Below are 17,950 nucleotides of genomic sequence, written 5' to 3' on the forward strand. Positions count from 1 at the left end.
CAGGTATTCTTTCCTTCCTGAGAACTGTCAGGGCTCAGCAGCTTAGCCATCTGTGGTGGCTTCAGTTGCTGATGATTGTGACATCCTTTGTTTACTGATATGACAGGAAATATTCCATTTCTCATTCTATTCTTAACATACACTCATGGGTTCTAAAGCAGTTGTTTTAAAGTTAATTATTGAGGTCAGGGGGTTTTGAGCACGAGCCACCCGTTCTCCTTGCTTGACCTTGCAATAAACTTTTCTCTGCTCTAAAAATTTAAAAAGTTAATTGTTAACTTTCTCCTGAATGTTTTTGAGCTTCTGCTGTGCATGAGTTATTTGATATTTGGTCATACTTCAAGTTCTAAGATACTGTGAATTCGTAATATAAAACAATTTGATTTTAAAAAGTAACACTTTGTTTAACCTGCTACTAAAGCTACATTGTAAATTTGTTTTGACTCTTCCAAAGTGTGTTTAGATTCATATACACTTCTGCTAAAATAGAGTCTCAAAGAGACTTGTTACAATCCTTGATGTGCTTAATTTTAGTATCCTTTACATGTTTTAGGCTTACTTGTTAGCAGTGACTGATGTCTTTGGAATGGGGCAAATTTTAATAGCATAGGTAGAGGTTGACAGTTCTATGATATGGAAGGTAATCCTTCATATCTTGTTGCTGTTGCTAGAGAGGAAGAAATTTTCCTGTACTCTCCTGGATTCTTTTGGCTGATCTGAGAATTAAATTGACATGAGACAGATTAACAGGAGAAAATGAAACAAAATTTTAATAACATATATACATGGGAGAGACCCTGGAGAACTTAGTAACTCTCCAAAATGGCCAAAGCCCTCATCTTAAAGACCATCTTCAGCTAAAAACAGAAGAGGGTGTTAGGGGTAGGGTTACAGGGGAGACAGGCAATTTATATGAAGATGGAAAAATAAATGTTTGGTAAACAAATGTTTGCTGGGCCTTGGGGCCCAGACTTAGAGTGGACTCAGAGTGGACTCTGATATCTGATTCCCTCAGCACATTTGGCCCATGTGCTTTGCAGATAAATGTGGTCATAGCTCTGTCCTAGGAGCAGGCCCTTTTTTCTAAATTCTTTAGGCAGCTAAAGGGAAGTCAAAAAAGAAAGGCTTCCTGACACTTCTGTTTCTTAAAAATAATCAGCCTAAAACTAGCCTGAGGCCAAAGAGATGTACTTTGGCAAGTTGTGTTCCCCTATACTGCCATATGTAATCATAAATGTATATTTTCTTTTTACCCACTTGGCTGTAAGCAGCATTTTAAAATTACCAAACTATCTTAATTCCTATATGTTTTAGAAGTAATTATGATTGGGACTACTATGAAGTTACTCTTTATTGATGATTATTTTTCTTTTGCAGCGGAATAATAAGCAGAAATAAAGCTTTATTCAAGAAACCATTTTTTAAATTTATAGCTGCTACTCCAATGGTAAACCATTGCTGGATGATGGCATGTGCTTTACCAATGTTTGATAATCTTGTGTGTTTCACAGCTTGGGCAACACTAAAGCACTTTGATTTTATGTGAAGTTTGGTTCAGTTTTGATTTAAACCTCTAAACTTTTGTACTGTCTTAATTGCTTCTCATCTCTAATATTCTTATTGCTATAGACAGCATTTTTGTGTGGTTCTATTTTAACTTTTTTCTAGTTCAGCTTAAATTTTTTTTCTTTTTAAATTTTTAGCAGCTATGTCAAGATTGGATTATTACTTTTTCTATTGGTCTAGAGTAACATTTCCCAAAATATGTTCTTTGGAATCTTAGCTATGGTGAAGGAAATGCTACAGTGCTACAAAACTATCTCAGAGGGTTTTACAATGTATAATATACTTGAGAGCTTTGAGAGGCTCTTTGGTAAAGAAATTTGTTAGCTTTAACTCAGGTTTTCCCAAATTTCTTTGACCATGGAATTTTTTTGCCCTAAAAGATCAGTTCATGTTACTTGGCATTATTCACCTACTCCCTCATAAAAAGCAAATTATTTCTCTGTCAGTGTGTATCCCAGTCATTTGTGCGTGTGTGTGTGTCTGTGTGTGTAGCTAGGTTTGAATCATTTAGCACAATTGTTTTTAAAAATATATTTAATTTGCTTTGGGGAATATTAGTATTATTTGGAAAAAGAGTACATGATCAAATAAATCATATTTTTTTCACTAGTGCATTTGATAGTCAAAGATCCTTTACTTATAATGATATCATGGCTTTCTAGGTTAAAAGTAGCAGAATCCTTTAAATAAATTCTTAGTGGATTTTTAAAAACAGTAAATATTTTAAATAGATTAAAAACAGATGAAAGATCTTGTTTCATTGAAATCTCACTATCATCACAGTTAATTGCTTTCTTAGTTGTTTTTGCTCTCCAGTAGCAGAATTGAGTAGTTGCAGCAGAGACCTTATGGCCTGCAAAGCTTAAGACGGTTGCTCTTGGCCCTTTATAATAAGAAGGGTTTACTGATCTCTCATTAGTCTGTCTCCCTGCCATTAGTTCATACAAATGGCAATCAGTATGTTAAAATATTTAAAACAAACAAATACTAGTTTGTTTTATCCACAGTGATCCACTCCTGGGTCTGTAAAGTTTATTGTTTCACCGTATAAAACCCCTTTTGTGACTGCTTAATTAAGCATGCTGTTTAATTATCATTTTTATGAGGGAAAGAACTAGCTGTCATTCTTATTTAATTTTGGCATTTATAGAGTGATTTCCAGGCAAGCTGTTTAAATGGTAAAATTTCAAAAGTTCAAGCTTTTGTTAGAAAATGATTTTAGCATCTTTTTTTTATTGATTCGATTCAATAAAATTTTCCAAAAATAATTTTAGAGATTTACAGAGGAATTTTTTTTTGTGACAAATATTGCTTCTTTTGCAACTAATGCATTGCATGTGGTGGTTTGCAGTGGTATCATTGGTCGTAGCAGAAAAGATTTCAAGAAATACTTATTCAACTTCATCGCTGCTATGCCTCTCGTAAGTGTTATTTCTTTAAAAATTTTTACATAGAAAAAAATTGCATCTTACTAAAATCTTGTAAGGATTTTTACTTATTAAGTTCTTTAAAGATTTATGTGCTAAATTTTTTCAAGTTTAGTTTTGTAACTTATAGGAAATGTATCAATGCAAACCTTTATACTAGATGGAAAAACTTAAAGGAATTATGCTTGGATCAGTTTTTTTGCATCATTTGTGGGTATGTACAACTGAAGATGTTTTCTGACCCTTAGGCCAGGGTTTCTCATAGTAACATCTCACTAGATGGAAGTAGTATCCCTCCCCAAGCTGTGACGACAAAAAATGTTTTCATTGTCTCCAAACATTGCCAGATAGGTGAGGGCTAAGGTGAGGTTGTGGAGGCAGTGAGCTGAGGGCAGAAATCCTGGTTGAGAGTCATTGATGTGGGCTATAAACTGTTACTTGAACCACTAATGTGATTTAAGTTGAATTGGAATTTATTGCCTGGATTTACTAAAAATAAAGATAAGTGGTCCAAATCATAAGTAATTTTCTTAGCTTGAGTGTTTATTTTATTGGCACAATAAGAATTTTAGTATTGTTTGTGTAAGAGTAATAGGGAGGAGCTTGATTGTAAAATTTACTTGATTGTAAAATCTAATTATTAGAAAATATGTCAGATTTAATAAAGCTTGAGGATAATCATACATGGAAAACCTTCTAAAAGAGAAAATTAAGCAGCACTGGTGTCAAAGACTAAGATTCAGCAGACCAGTGTTTTCTTGACAAAATTTTTATGCAAATATGACTTTAGAACTATGGAAGAATTAATTTTAATACAGTGGTAGAAAAGAGTAAAGGTGACTCCAGAAATAATCTAGAAAATGGCATTAATTGGTGTAAAACTTGTAGTTTTTTTTCTTTAACAGATGCAAATGTGGTGTGTATAGTATTCCATTAGCTAGGATTGTAGTGCTGGTAGTAGCAAAGAAAAGATATACTAAGCATAAATGTCAGTACTCCTGAAGCAGGTTCTTTACATTGAATAAAAAGGTGACAAATTTGGCCTTTTGTTTGTTTATACACAGCTTCCCCACCGCAAAAAGTTGCAAGATTCTTTTCATAATTAATACTAATATATTTCAAAATTAATTTTCAAGTAAAGGGTAATAGCTAATTGCATTTGATGTAGCATATTCTCTTTGTGTGTTTGGGAATGTTCAGTAAAACAGAACTGAAATATATCAATTCAAACTATCAGTTATTAAAAAATTATAGGATTTGGTCTCTACAAGTGCCTGCTATCCCTCTCCTGGTCCCCACCCCAGTGCCAGTCCAACCCCTTCACCCCCGAGCTGCTCCTAGGACTTGCCCCATAGGCAGGCGGGTGGGGAAAGGGGTGCCCTGAAACCAAACTGGAAGCCCCCTCTGCCTCCCAGCTGGAGCCCCTGGGGTGGGGGTCTGTGGTCAAGCCTTATTCTGTATTGGGGATGGAGGGTGGGTGGGGAGGGAAGTTGGGGGCTGCTGGAGAATGTATTCAAAACAATAAAAACTTTGGACCTTTAAAAAAAAAAAAAATAAAAAATAAAAAATTATAGGATTTGGGGACAAAGCCAGTGATAGGGAAATAAATTATGATTTCATAAGTAGAAATGAAGCAAAACTAAATAATTTGTGTTTGTTTGTTTTAGATTTCTCTGGTTAATAACTTCCTGAAGTTTGGGTTAAATGAGCTCAAACTGTGCTTCCGAGTAAGATTAACCAAGTACCTCTATGAGGAGTATCTCCAGTAAGTGATAACCTAATTTTATATTAAAAATACTTTATTTTATTTATTTATTTTTTTATTTTTTAAATGCTTTATTTTAAGAAATAGAGGAGAATACCTGTTTTATTTACTAAATAACAGTGCTTTCTTTCAAGCACTTCTAAATATTTTATGTATATTCGCTAGGTTTTAATTTAATACAAACAATACAGTTATGAAGCTTTATTTACATTTATAGATAGGGAAACTAGATCACAGAGAGTTTGAATAATTTACCCAGAGTTGCATAGTTAGTGATAAAACCTTGATTCAAACTGACAATCTGACTTCAGAATCTACTGTCTTTACCACTAAAAATAACACTTATGATAATGAGATATAGAAGTGTTTCTTTTTTATTAGATATGTTTTTCAAGTGAATTGCTCTTGAACCAGAAGCATATATGGAAAGATCTCGACTATTTGGAATCTAATTCTTACTCTTCCATTAACTGGCAAACCATCCTTCTCTATCTAGACTGGCATCTTCATCTCTAAAAGAAATTAGGACAATCTTTAAGTCCTCTTCTAGCTCCAAATTTCTTTTGTTTCTACAAATTTGCACTGCATAGTATAACGTGATTTTGTTGTTGTTGTTGTTTAGAGTCATTTGTTTTAAAGTCGTCGTCGTCTTGTTATTTTAGAGCTTTCACATATTATAAAATGGGAAATCTGGACAACAGAATAGCTAATCCAGACCAGCTACTTACGCAAGATGTGGAAAAGTTCTGCAATAGTGTAGTCGATCTGTATTCAAATCTTAGTAAGGTAAGTTTGTCTGTTTTTGTTGTTAATTCGCTAAATCTTGAATCTAAGCAAATGTATGTGATGAACATGACAGCAGCCTGTAAGTATTTAATGCTTTTATAAAAATATTATAAAGTTCTTAATAATGATTTTAACTACAACTACTTAATTTTTTAAGTTATTGTTGTGAGGTGCCTTGGCCAAGAACTGAGAATTCAGTGTCTCATAAAGATTTTATGAGAATTTTGCGGGCTGATTTCAGTAAAATAGCAGACACTTGGATTTTTTGACTTTTGACCTGTGTACTTCTGGCAGTTGTTAAAGTTTAATGGTCAATTTACTTTTAATGCACAACCATAACCCTAGGCGTGGACGTCGTCCTACTCATTTCTCTGCTTCAGTATTTCTAATTCTAATAGCTCATGTAAGTAATAGTCAAAAAAGTTTCATAAGATATTAGTGTATTTCAGTTTTTCTAATTACTGTTTTTTCCCCTTTCCAGAATATTGCCAGAGCTTTTGACTCTGACCTTAACCAGTTTTCTTCATGCTGGTTGTATCAGCTCTTACTTACTCTTCTTATCTCACCATCATTACAGTTTTTGCTGTGATTTTCTCATTAAGCCATTTTCTTTGCCTTTACTTCCTGCATTAGCTGGGAGGTGCAGTGGTCATCTCGAAGACTGTCTGCCTAGCATTCCCCGCCCCCCTTCCTCTCAGATGCCCCATCCCCCATCTGATCCACATGACTGCTCTTGGTCTGTGGTCGGAGCTTGTCTCAAAGTGGACCACTTATAGTATCTTGCCTTGGGCCACAGTTGGTCCAAGTATCCAGTCTTGAGACAGAAAACTGTATACAAGGGGCTGGGTCACAATGGAAGACTAGGAATATTTCCTCTTCAACCATGTGGATGAAGAAGGATAGGTAGGTCTTAGAAAAGTAATGTGTATTCACAAGAACTTTACCCCTCTTGACAGGCCTACTACTAAGATGCCTTTTCACTTCATGCCAAACTTTGTCCTTTATTTAGCTCTCTTTAAGTCTTTACTGATCCAAACTTTAGAAACTGAGGTAGCAACAAATTGCTTGGTAATCCAGCTGCCTTTTTCCTCTGCCTTTTACCACATTTTAAAGTTTATTCTCCGTGTGTGTGTGTGGTGGTTGGGGAAGGAGAGGTGCTGTATATATTATTCTTGTAATTTTGTAGACCTTGTTGTGCATTCTTTATTACATCTTGGCACTTGAGTTAGTCCATAGCTCAGGACTTATCACATCTGCAATAAAGAAAAATGTTAACAAACTAACTAATTGTAGTGGTGCTATATACTACAGCAGATTTACTTTATAAAATATGTAATTGTTTGAACTCTGACTTAAATTGAATCATTATTTTTGTCAGTAATTTAAGTGCAGTTGAACTTTATATGTACAGGTAAGTATGCCTAACTTCTTGATAGTTCATAAGATAGGAAAGAAGAGGTTCATCTTGGTACAAGCCAGTTATGAACCAACCCACCTACCCTAGTAATGATGTAGATATTAGAAAAGGTGGCTGTGGACTTAAATGAACACAACTTAGGTTTCTTGAAAAACACTTCAAAATATGTACAACTTTTACATCAATTAAATTGTCTCTATGTGAAGAGCAGTAAGTTAATGTTATTTTAGTTTTAGGAGCTTGAGTTTTAGATCATAAAATTAGATTTATAAACTTACTCAACATATTTCAACATATAGATGTGATAAAGTCCAACATCAAGAGCAGAAAGAGTCCAACATCAAGAGCAGAAAGAGTCTCTCATTTTTCAGATGAAGATATATAGAAACCAGAAAAACAGGTAGTAGATTTGGGGTTATAACTCAGATCATTTTCTTGCATCCTTACACTACACTGAGAAATTGCTGAGTAAGAAATGATTAGTTGTCACAGTAGAGCTATCTTAGTTGATGGAAAGTGGTAAATATTTTCCCTAATTGATGGTCAGTACGGCACCCCACTCCAGCACTCTTGGCTGGCAAATCCCATGGATGGAGGAGCCTGGTAGGCTGCAGTCCATGGGGTCGCTAAGAGTCGGACATGACTGAGCGACTTCACTTTCACTTTTCACTTGCATGCATTGGAGAAGGAAATGGCAACCCACTCCAGTGTTCTTGCCTGGAGAATCCCAGGGACGGGTGAGCCTACTGGGCTGCCATCTATGGGGTCGCACAGAGTCGGACACGACTGAAGTGACTTGGCAGCAGCAGCAGCAGACATTGGTCAGGCTGTCTCCATTTTGAGCTTCTTGAGAATAAGAACTGTGTCTTTTATGTATTCATCAAGCTACGTACTGTACATAGTGAGAACTCTACATGTTGACAATTATGTGTTGAATGTTGACTAGCATTGTGTATTTAACATGTTTATTAGCTATCAGTGTAGGCAGTTTTGTTCTTTTTAATTCTGTGCCTTCTGATTTTTATTTTACAGCCATTTTTAGACATAGTTTTGTATATCTTCAGGTTAACCAGTGCAATAGGAGCTCAGGTGAGTTTACTTTTCCTATCTTTTAAATTGCTATAATACTGTGCTGTGAATAGCTGGATGGTTTGTTGGAATTTTTATGTATCTCAAAGAGTGTAATTTTACAAGTGTAGCTAATAAAGTCTGGTTATAAAATAATACTCTACTAGAGATTTTTAAAGTTTTCTGATTCAGCTTTTCAGTTTTTCTTAAGCCAGACACTTGGAAAATTTTTGTGGTTTTAATAACCAGAAATGCTTAAACATTGAACACACCTGTATTTATTGTTGCAAGGTAATGCCTAAAAGGGGCTTCACCGGTGGCTCAGCTGGTAAATAACCCATCTGTAATGCAGTAGATCCCGGTTTGATTCCTGGGTTGGGAAGATACCCTGGAGAAGGGATAGGCTACCCACTCCAGTATTCCTGGGCTTGCCTGGTGGCTCAGCTGATAAAGGGTCTGCCTGCAATGTGGGAGACCTGGGTTTGACTGCTGGGTTGGGAAGATCCCCTGGAGAAGGGAAAGGCTACCCTCTCCAGTATTCTGGCCTGGAGAATTGCATGGACTGTATAGTCAGTGGGGTCGCAAAGAATCGGACACGACTGAGCGACTTTCACTTTCTTTTTTATTTCATTGCCTAAAAAGAGATTTGGAGACAGCTATTTTAATATGAAATATGTATGTTTAATTACATTTAGAATGACTATAACAGTTTCAATAGTATTTTATAATAATATAAATTGTTGACTGTCCCATGAGGTCATCTTATTAGGTCTCTCTGACATTTGTGTTTGTAAGATCTTTAAATGTTCTGAGTATTCTTATTTAAGTCTAACTTTAGTCATTTAATATGTAAGATTATTGTTATATATTTATAACACAATCATATAATAATGTGGTTGTTTTATGTATATATTGGACATATGTATGTATATATTTTTATATATTTTTGTGGTTATTAATAAATAATTTATATAGTGATCTTTGTTCCATTTCAAAACATTGGGGAAAGTAGTGTTTTATTTTAATTTTCTTGCCTATCTTCCTAACCTTTTGATGCCTCATAAGCTGGGTTAAATCATTTTTATAACTTGTTTTTACTATAAGTAAGTAAATAGTCTTAATGCCTCTTATTGGTATAATCTTTTATGATACTTATTACATGTTTATAACATTTAAGTATTATATTTATATTTAAAAATGTCTCCATATATTCTATTCTTATTTTCTGATTTTGTATTTCTTAGAGTTAGAAAGTATGCTTTAGTTATTTCTTTTGTCCATACTTCTAGTAATTATTGAAATGCATTGAATCAGTCACATTGAATTTAAAAATAATCCACACCATATTCCAATATAATACACACTACATTCCATATATACTGTCTGAATAAAAAGGTGAGTAAGACACAGTTCCTACTGAAGAGGAGTTATGATCTGGTGAAAAGATAGATCTTCAAACAGTTGTAAAGGACAGTGATAAGCCCAGTAGTGGAAGTGTGAATAATGTCTTTACTGTCCAGAAGAATTGGAGGTGATATTGGAGCTGCTTTGAGGATGAGTCGGCCTTTTTTAGATATGTCAGGCTTGCTAGACAGAACAACTTCATTGAGTAGCATGTTCAGGAAACAATGATTTCAGTATGGCAGAACATAAGGATATGTATGGGAATGCAGAGTGTGAAAAGGCAAGCTTGAAGCTTCTCTCTTGGAAGGGTCGATGCACATGGAGGTACTGTACCACATTAGAAAGTATGGCAGCTAGAAGCAAGATGCCGGAGAAGGGAAAGACAAATTGAGCCCATTTGAGGGAATTGAGCTTGAGGTTCTACAGAGAAGTAAACTGAAGATGTACAGTAAATATTTGGAAACAGTATCTAGGAGTGATGGGATTAGAGAGATAAATTTCAGAGGCAAAGGGAGCAAGAAAAGGAAACCTCAGGCAATACTAACGGTCAGTGAGGAGGTGAATGAGAAAGAGTTCTGCAGGTTATTGTGGGATCAAGAATATCAAGAAGAGCTCCGTCGGAAGAGTGAGGACTACAATTAGGAGTTTTTAAGTGAGCAAATTTGGGAGAGCTGGGGGAGAGATGTATGGTGGGAGGAGAAATCGACAAGTAGTAAAAACAAAGAGGCCCAGTGGGCATCTTCTTAGAAAAGAAACAAGGGGAAAAGTCAAAAGAGTGATTTCCTTCAGAGTCACTGGAGGTAATTATAAACTGTGCATGTTGCATTCAGTGACTTTATTATATCCTTGATCTTTGTATATCTTTCTCTCCTATATCAGGGCCCAGCAAGCATGATGGCCTACTTGCTTGTTTCTGGGCTATTCCTAACTCGAATTAGAAGACCCATTGGTAAGATGACAATAACTGAGCAAAAACTTGAAGGAGAGTATAGATATGTTAATTCTCGGCTCATCACAAACAGGTAAGGACAAATGTATTAAATGTATTTAACTGTACTAAAAATCCCTTTGTGTGGATATTGAAGTCATGTAAGCCAACTCCAAAAAATCTAGTAACACTGTTACTGAAATTATGTCCCTGCGTATTTACTTCTTTTGAAAATATACATTATGAAGGATATTGGTTTTATTAAGTAGTTATCTTAATAACTACATTTCTAACCCTTTTTCTTATTAACTATTTAGTATCCCTGATTGACCTCTTTATGTCTTCTGTTGGCTAATTTTCTGTTAATTTCACATAAAGCAAAGTCAGAAATTGAAATTCAAATTTACTTACTTCTTCAAAGAAAATTTTATCTCAGTTTATCCACAAGTGTTTTTTGTTTGAGTCTGTATTTGGAGCACTCAAAGTTAATGCAGTCTCTTTGCACGTGTCTCTGTCTATTTTCCAGATAGTTTAAAAATCCAAAGTAGGGAGAAGTATTGGGCTTTAGAGCCAGCCTGCCTAGTTTCCAAATCTACCGTCTCCACCTATCAATTATATAATATATGACTTTTGGAAAGTTACTTATAGTTTCACTTTTCTTATTTACACTAGGTAGCTAATTCAGGGTTGTCATGAGGATTAATATGATATATATAAAACTTTGAGCACTGTTTTTAATGTGTAGCAGGTACTCAATAAATTTTCTCATGTATTGATGATCTGTCAACCTTAAGTCATTTTGAGGGTCCTGATATTTATTTACTACCCTGTTGGCATTACAAAATTATTTAGGAAATGGTCTTTTAAAAGTTCCCTCTTCCTTTATTAACTTGGATTGATAAAACAGTACATACTGGTTTTAAATAGGCTTTTTGTGTTGTAGGGAGGCAGAAGAATAGAAGGTTGTGTACAGAGGTGATTTGCCAAGTGAATGAAAGAGGAATTAGCTAGGATGTTTTCCAATGCAAGAAACAGAAAACCCTGACTCCGGTGGCTCCAACAATAAGGACATTTACTACTTCACATAAAAACTCTTAAGATGGACCAGCTCCAGGCACAGCATGATCAGGGTGTCTGACTCTTCTCCTGGCTCTGTCCTCCTCTATATGTTCCCCTTTTTCTCTGGCTAATTCTTTTTCTGATGACAGGATGGCAAAAGCAGTTCTAAATTTAGATCCACCAGCTCTCGTCCCCTGCAAAAAGTCCAGAAACAAAAGCAGCCGCTTTTGCTGTCTCTTTAAGAGAGTGGGAAGCCCCCACAACAGCTTTCTTTTCACATCTCATTGGCCAGAATTATCACTAAAGCAGTTACAGCAAAGTCACTGGCTTAGATCAGTTGGAACTCTTTCCGCTTTGGATTGGGGCTTGAGGCTATTTCTCAACCATTTGGGTGCCTAGAAAAGGATTCAAAACTTTAGGAAAATTGGGGTTCTCTTAGGAGGAGGGATATGAAAGAGAAAAGATGCTGAATAGGCAGCTGTTAGTATTTTGGAAGTTCTGAGCTTTCAGGTTTGAAATTTAGGGTAAAATGCTCAGGAAAAGTAGAGTTTTCACCTTGTTTGAAAACAAGAGTTTTCTCCTTTCTCAATGGACGTAATGTGCGGAGGAGGCAGAAGGAATTAAGAAATTTTAGGTACAGAATTGTGTTAAACTAGAATTCTGATACCCTGAGGCTCTCTGCTGCTGCTGCTAAGTCACGTCAGTCGTGTCCAACTCTGTGCGACCCCATAGACGGCAGCCCACCAGGCTCCCTTGACCCTGGGATTCTCCAGGCAAGAACACTGGAGTGGGTTGCCATTTCCTTCTCCAATGCATGAAAGTGAAAAGTGAAAGTGAAGTTACTCAGTTGGTGTCCGACTCTTAGCGACGCCATGGACTGCAGCCCACCAGGCTCCTTCATCCATGGGATTTTCCAGGCAAGAGAACTGGAGTGGGGTGCCATTGCCTTCTCCCTGGGGCTATTATTGTGTAAAGGAAACTGGGAAAGGCTGCTCAAACATGATGCAACTATGTGGAAAGTTAATTTACTTAAAGGTGTTGAGGTAAGGGCTACCTTGTTTTTATGATGCAAAAAAAATACAGGTACATTTTAGACTAGAATATAATGTTCACATAAATTTTTGATGCGGGGGAAGAGACTTCTAAGAAATATTGTGTTTTAACTCTGCCTTCTAGACTCGTATGTAAATCTTTCCTTTCCTCTGCTGTAAGAGATACTTTGCTGGGACAGTTTGCATCAGTCTGGGTAGAGCAGAAAAGTAGATGTTAGGGTCAGATACAAGTTATAGTCTCGTCTGTTTAACTTGTCAGCTGCATGACCTCTGCAAATTAACTACACTGAACCTTTCTTCACTCATAAAATGCTCTATTTTACCTAGTTAAGATCGTTGTGGGCTTCCCTGGTGGCTCAGAGGTTAAAGCGTCTGCCTCCAATGCGGGAGACCCAGGTTCGATCTCTGGGTTGGGAAGGTCCCCTGGAGAAGGAAATGGCAACCCACTCCAGTATTCTTGCCTGGAGAATCCCATGGACGGAGAAGCCTAGTAGGTTACAGCCCACGGGGTTGCAAAGAGTCGGACACGACTGAGCGACTTCACCTTCACCTTCAAGATTGTTGTGGCCCCTGTGTACCCATTCAGATCAGCTCAAGGAAACGGGAATTGTTGTGAGGATATGGTGGGGTTCCAAGAATAAGGGCAGCTGTGCAGCTAGGCCTCCTGGGAGCTGGCAACTGTCAGGCGGGCAGGAGTTAGTTTTTCTGTCCTTTAAAGGCTATGTGTCATGCATCACTGCCTGTTTTTCCTAACTCCTGTTGTCTGCTCTCCCTTCTGGCTGGATCTTTACCCAGTTTGTAGCCTCAGATGGCTGTCCCAGTGCTGCCTTCCTGTATGTCATGGCGTCTTCCTCCTTGTTTCTTTCTTCACTTTTCCGAGAACCAGCTGAGCACATCTTTTCCAGCCAGGCTGCAGGTGGGATATGCAGCTCGTGTCACTAGTGCCGCCTGTGATGCCGTCAGGTGCATATTCCCGTGCTCTGACAGTTGAGCTCTGTACAGATCATGGCTTGAGAAGCACCCAGTAAACTGTTAGTCACAGAGTGTCCATTTATATACAAATACTTAGTCAATAAATACGGTATTTTAAATTATTTTCTAGGCTTAAGTAGCATTAAAACTAATTGCTAAACTATTTTCCTTAATAGTGAAGAAGTTGCCTTTTACAATGGAAATAAAAGAGAAAAGCAGACAATCCACTCAGTCTTCCAAAAACTGGTAAGATAACATGTTGGAGGCTCATGTGTGTATGGAAAAAAAAATTTTGACCTGTGCCAGGAAACGTATATACCTTTAATCTTTCAAACATTTATTTTTAAATACCTATAAAGAATTTTTATGCTGTGTTTTCCTAAAAACTATCAAACCAATATGTTAAGCTGCCCAGTAATAAAAATGGGTAGATTTATTAGAATAATTATCAGTGTATTTTTGAAGTGGTTACTTAGGAGTCTTATTTAATGATAAATTTAGTGATAATTACAGAAAGAATTTGTTCCTGGGAATACTGTGAGCACATTTCAGCAAACATTTTCTATAGTGGGCAAGATAAGTACCACGTATGGGCTTTTTGGGCCCTGCGGTCTCTCTTGCAACTATTCAACTCTCTCCTTCAAAGTAGCCATATGTAAATGAATGGATGTGGTGTGTTCTAATAAAACTTTATTTACTAAAGTAAGTGGCAGGCTGCCTATGAACTGTGGATCATAGTTTGCTGACCCTTTACTTAGAATATAAACATTGTGTCATATGTAAACTGTATGCAAACTATGCTTCGGTTTTTATCTGCTTGCCACGTGGAAGATTTGAATTTAGTTAATTTTGTTGATTATTCGTTCAGAAGATACGGAGCACCATCTGAAGGTGCCTTGCTTGTCCAGGTGACAGTGGTGTGTAATGGACCAGATCCTGCCTTTAAGGAGCTTACATTTTAGTGGAAAGGTTTGAAATCAAATACATGTTTGAGGTGATTTTTAAAGGTTAAAGAAGTTGTTATTTTAAATTATTTAAATTAAGGTTAAAGAAATTGAATTTTTGTCTTTTTTATGTTTAACATGACTGAAATTTGATAGCATTCACTGATAAAATGCATTTACGGTAATTGTCTAAGGGACTGCTATTAACTAGTTCACTTTTCACATAGCTTGCCCATGATTTTGCATTAGAGTTCAGCCCCAAAGTTAACACCTTTGGGGGCCATGTCTTCTTTGATTAATCCATCTAAAATGACCTTCACCAGTTACTTCCCATTTTAATGATCTGTTTTTCTTAAAAGCATTCATTACAGTTTCTAATTATCTTGTTTTTTTTTCTGGTTGTCTTCTTCATTAGAATGTAAATTCCATGAGCTCAGGAACCTTGTCTTTTTATTCACTGTTGCATCTTCATCACTGAGCTCAATGTATAACACCTGGCATTCACTGGATAATTGTTCCAGCCATTGCTCTTTTGCAGAAGATATTAAGAGCAAGCTACCTTGTACTCAGGAAACCCACATTTTAGTGGGGGAGATATAAACAAGTAAACAAATATTTTATATGCTTTCAGGTCATAGTGAATTCTGTGACCAAAAATAAAATGGGATCAAGTGGTAGAGTGTGATGGGGGCTATTGCCAGGCAATTTAGGATGACAAGAAAGTCTCTCTTGAAGGTGGCAATTATATCTAGGAAATCAGTAATCCTGACAGAGGAAACAAGGCGAGCAAAGGCCTGAGGCAGAAGCATGTTTGAGGAACCAGTATTTCTGGAGCTCAGTGAGAAAGAGCAAAGTAGCAGCAGATGAGGTTGAAGACGGAGCCCAGTGGCAGATCATGCAGGGCCTGAGTAATCTGAAAGATGAAAAAGTCAAGAACATTAAAAATGCAGAATAAAATACATTTTTAGATTTGCAAATTTGGGATAATGCATGCTGAGATTAAAACTACAGGCTCAAGCTATGCAGCATTACATTAGCACTTGGCTCAAATTGAATGTAGTACAAGTCTTAGAGAAAGACCAGGTGTTTCCAACTAAAGCAAAGCATTGAATGCTATTTCCAGACAGCTAGTTTCACCTAAATTATCTTTCTGTTTCTGCTTTTTGTTTGTTTTGATTATCAATTTTTGCATATATGTGTCCAACAGTATTGTGAATACAGTATCATTGTACTATTTCATGCAAGGGACACCACACACATATTCTTTATGTTTTCCACTCTGTGTGCATAAAAATGGATTCATGAAGGCTTTGTTTGGCACCTGTTCTGTGATCAGCATTGTGCTCAATGAAGTGTGATGTATACTGTAATCAGAAATTATAGGTACTCAGTAAATATTTGTTGAATACATAAATTATACAGTTTCTTTCGTCCTCATGGTAGATTAATTTTCCTTAATACATGGGAAGTGTATATATATTTTGTGTTTGCTTTCTGTCAGGTGGAGCACCTGCATAATTTCATCTTGTTTCGGTTCTCTATGGGCTTCATTGACAGCATAATTGCCAAATGTAAGTATGCTTTAAAAGAGATGGTAGAATGGGATTTGTGGGGAAAGTGAGGTGTTGTTATGGTTTCCAACCTTAACTGTTTGGTTTCAGATCTTGCCACTGTGGTTGGTTACCTAGTCGTCAGTCGTCCTTTCTTAGACTTGTCTCATCCTCGACATCTTAAGAGCTCACATTCGGAACTTCTGGAGGTAAAGTGGTAATGGTAGTCAGACTCAATTGAAATCTTAAAAATAAAAAGTGTGAAAAAAGCTAGTTTTAATCTTCGAAATACAACTGAAAACTAATATTTCTTTCTATCTCAGGATTACTACCAGAGTGGAAGAATGCTTTTGCGAATGTCTCAGGCTCTGGGTCGAATAGTTTTGGCTGGCCGTGAAATGACTCGATTGGCTGGGTAAGTTAAGATGTGTAATACTGAGCAACTGCAGAGAATCTTTTTTTTTTTAAGATGTTGTCCTTAATGATTGTGACCAGTTGAGGTTGAGATAAGGAGCCCCTGAATCCTCATATTTCCTACTCTTGGAAGCTGGTTTTGATAGAAAATGAGGAAGAGTTTTTTCTGATAGTATACTTTTCATGTTTCCTTAAGACAGTTGTTTTGAGCCTTAAACTAGGTTAGTTGTTCTCAAGCTGTCTGCTCTGTGAATACTGGTATTCAATAAGATGGGAAATGTTGAATCATGGCAGTCTTTCCTTAATTTACAGAAAATTAAGTTAGTGAATAAAATTTTTTCATTTGGACTTTTTTGTCCTCTACCAGACTTTTCTTCCCCTTTGCTCTTTGGTACTGGTAATGCATAAGCAAGGATGAAGTTTAATGGAAAAAAAAAAGAAAAAGTTACCTTGTGGTAGCTCTAAGTCCAGTTGTAAACCTATCAGGGTGTCTGGTAAAATTATTCTTAGACCATCAAATGGAATTAAATATTTCAAAATTTCAAAGTCTAGTATAAAGGGCTTGGTATGGTATTTAAGACAACACATAATGTAAAAAAAAGCCTTAAGTTTCAGGTTACCTGAAGAAGTTGAATGACTTTGGATCTTTTCCAGGCCTGTGATTAATTTGCATATCCCTTCTTCTCTACTTTAGCAGTTAAGGCCTTTATGACAAGATAGAAGAAGCTGTAACTCCTGTGAGGGGTCTTTCTTGAGAATGCTGACTTTCTTCCAACTTGTCAATAACTTCCTCATGTCTTTACATTTCCTGGCATAGAGGATGCTTCCATTCCTTTAGGAAGTTTCTGCTTGTTATTCACAGAACAATTCTGTTTGCTTCTCTGGTTAGAATGCTTTCTCCTCGACCATCATGCCATTCATACTTTGCAACTTCTTGTCAGTAGTTTTGATTTCTCTCTTATCACCACAGTGATTTCTCTCTAATATTAAGAACACTTCATCTTTCCCCCTCTTCAGAGGAAGGAGGAGAAGGATCTCCCCAATTCTTCCCTGTTTGCAGGAAAGTAGTGTGCATATGGCATACTTAGAATAAATGATGTCCTCAGAGAGAAAGGCCAGCTTTATCCAAGGCTGTGTAGCTCACCCCAGCAGGGACTCAGGGTTCGTGCTTCATCGACCTGAGAAATGCCACTAGCGTGTGTCCTTTTTTAGTATTTACTGGAAAATTCCTTAAAGTTCTAGTGGCAGACAACCTTCTTGACTTGCCTATTAATAAAGTCAGTATCTGTTGTGGTGGGATCCTATGAGACCTCTTTTCTTAGCCCCATCTTCCTGCTCTCCTACTAAACCATAATAGTAAAATGTGTATAGTATCACTAATACTTGTATAATATCATTAATGTTGGTGAGAATTCTTTTAAGTGATTTCATTGAAACTACATAATAAGTTTAGAAACTTAAGTCAGGTTTGTATAAAATAAAATAAAAGAACTTGATATTACATGTCAATTATATTCAAGTAAATAATAAAAAATAAAAGATATGATAGCCTTTGGAGTTTTGTTTATGGCTTTCTTCGTTTCTTTTTCTTTTTTTAA

General features: G+C 36.4%; 1 protein-coding gene across 1 annotated transcript in view; it reads left to right on the plus strand.

Moving 5' to 3' along the window:
- ABCD3 (ATP binding cassette subfamily D member 3) overlaps positions 1–17,950 on the plus strand; it is an 80,812-nt gene that overhangs the window by 45,123 nt on the left and 17,739 nt on the right. Inside the window, exons 5-13 of the mRNA XM_018045789.1 lie at positions 2,918–2,987; positions 4,661–4,758; positions 5,421–5,544; positions 7,994–8,050; positions 10,313–10,455; positions 13,621–13,690; positions 15,890–15,959; positions 16,050–16,147; positions 16,262–16,353. Of these exons, the coding sequence (XP_017901278.1) occupies positions 2,918–2,987; positions 4,661–4,758; positions 5,421–5,544; positions 7,994–8,050; positions 10,313–10,455; positions 13,621–13,690; positions 15,890–15,959; positions 16,050–16,147; positions 16,262–16,353 (822 nt within the window). The remainder of the gene's footprint in view (positions 1–2,917; positions 2,988–4,660; positions 4,759–5,420; positions 5,545–7,993; positions 8,051–10,312; positions 10,456–13,620; positions 13,691–15,889; positions 15,960–16,049; positions 16,148–16,261; positions 16,354–17,950) is intronic.

This window comes from Capra hircus, chromosome 3, assembly GCF_001704415.2.
Source record: "Capra hircus breed San Clemente chromosome 3, ASM170441v1, whole genome shotgun sequence".
NCBI classification, from domain to species: domain Eukaryota; kingdom Metazoa; phylum Chordata; class Mammalia; order Artiodactyla; family Bovidae; genus Capra; species Capra hircus.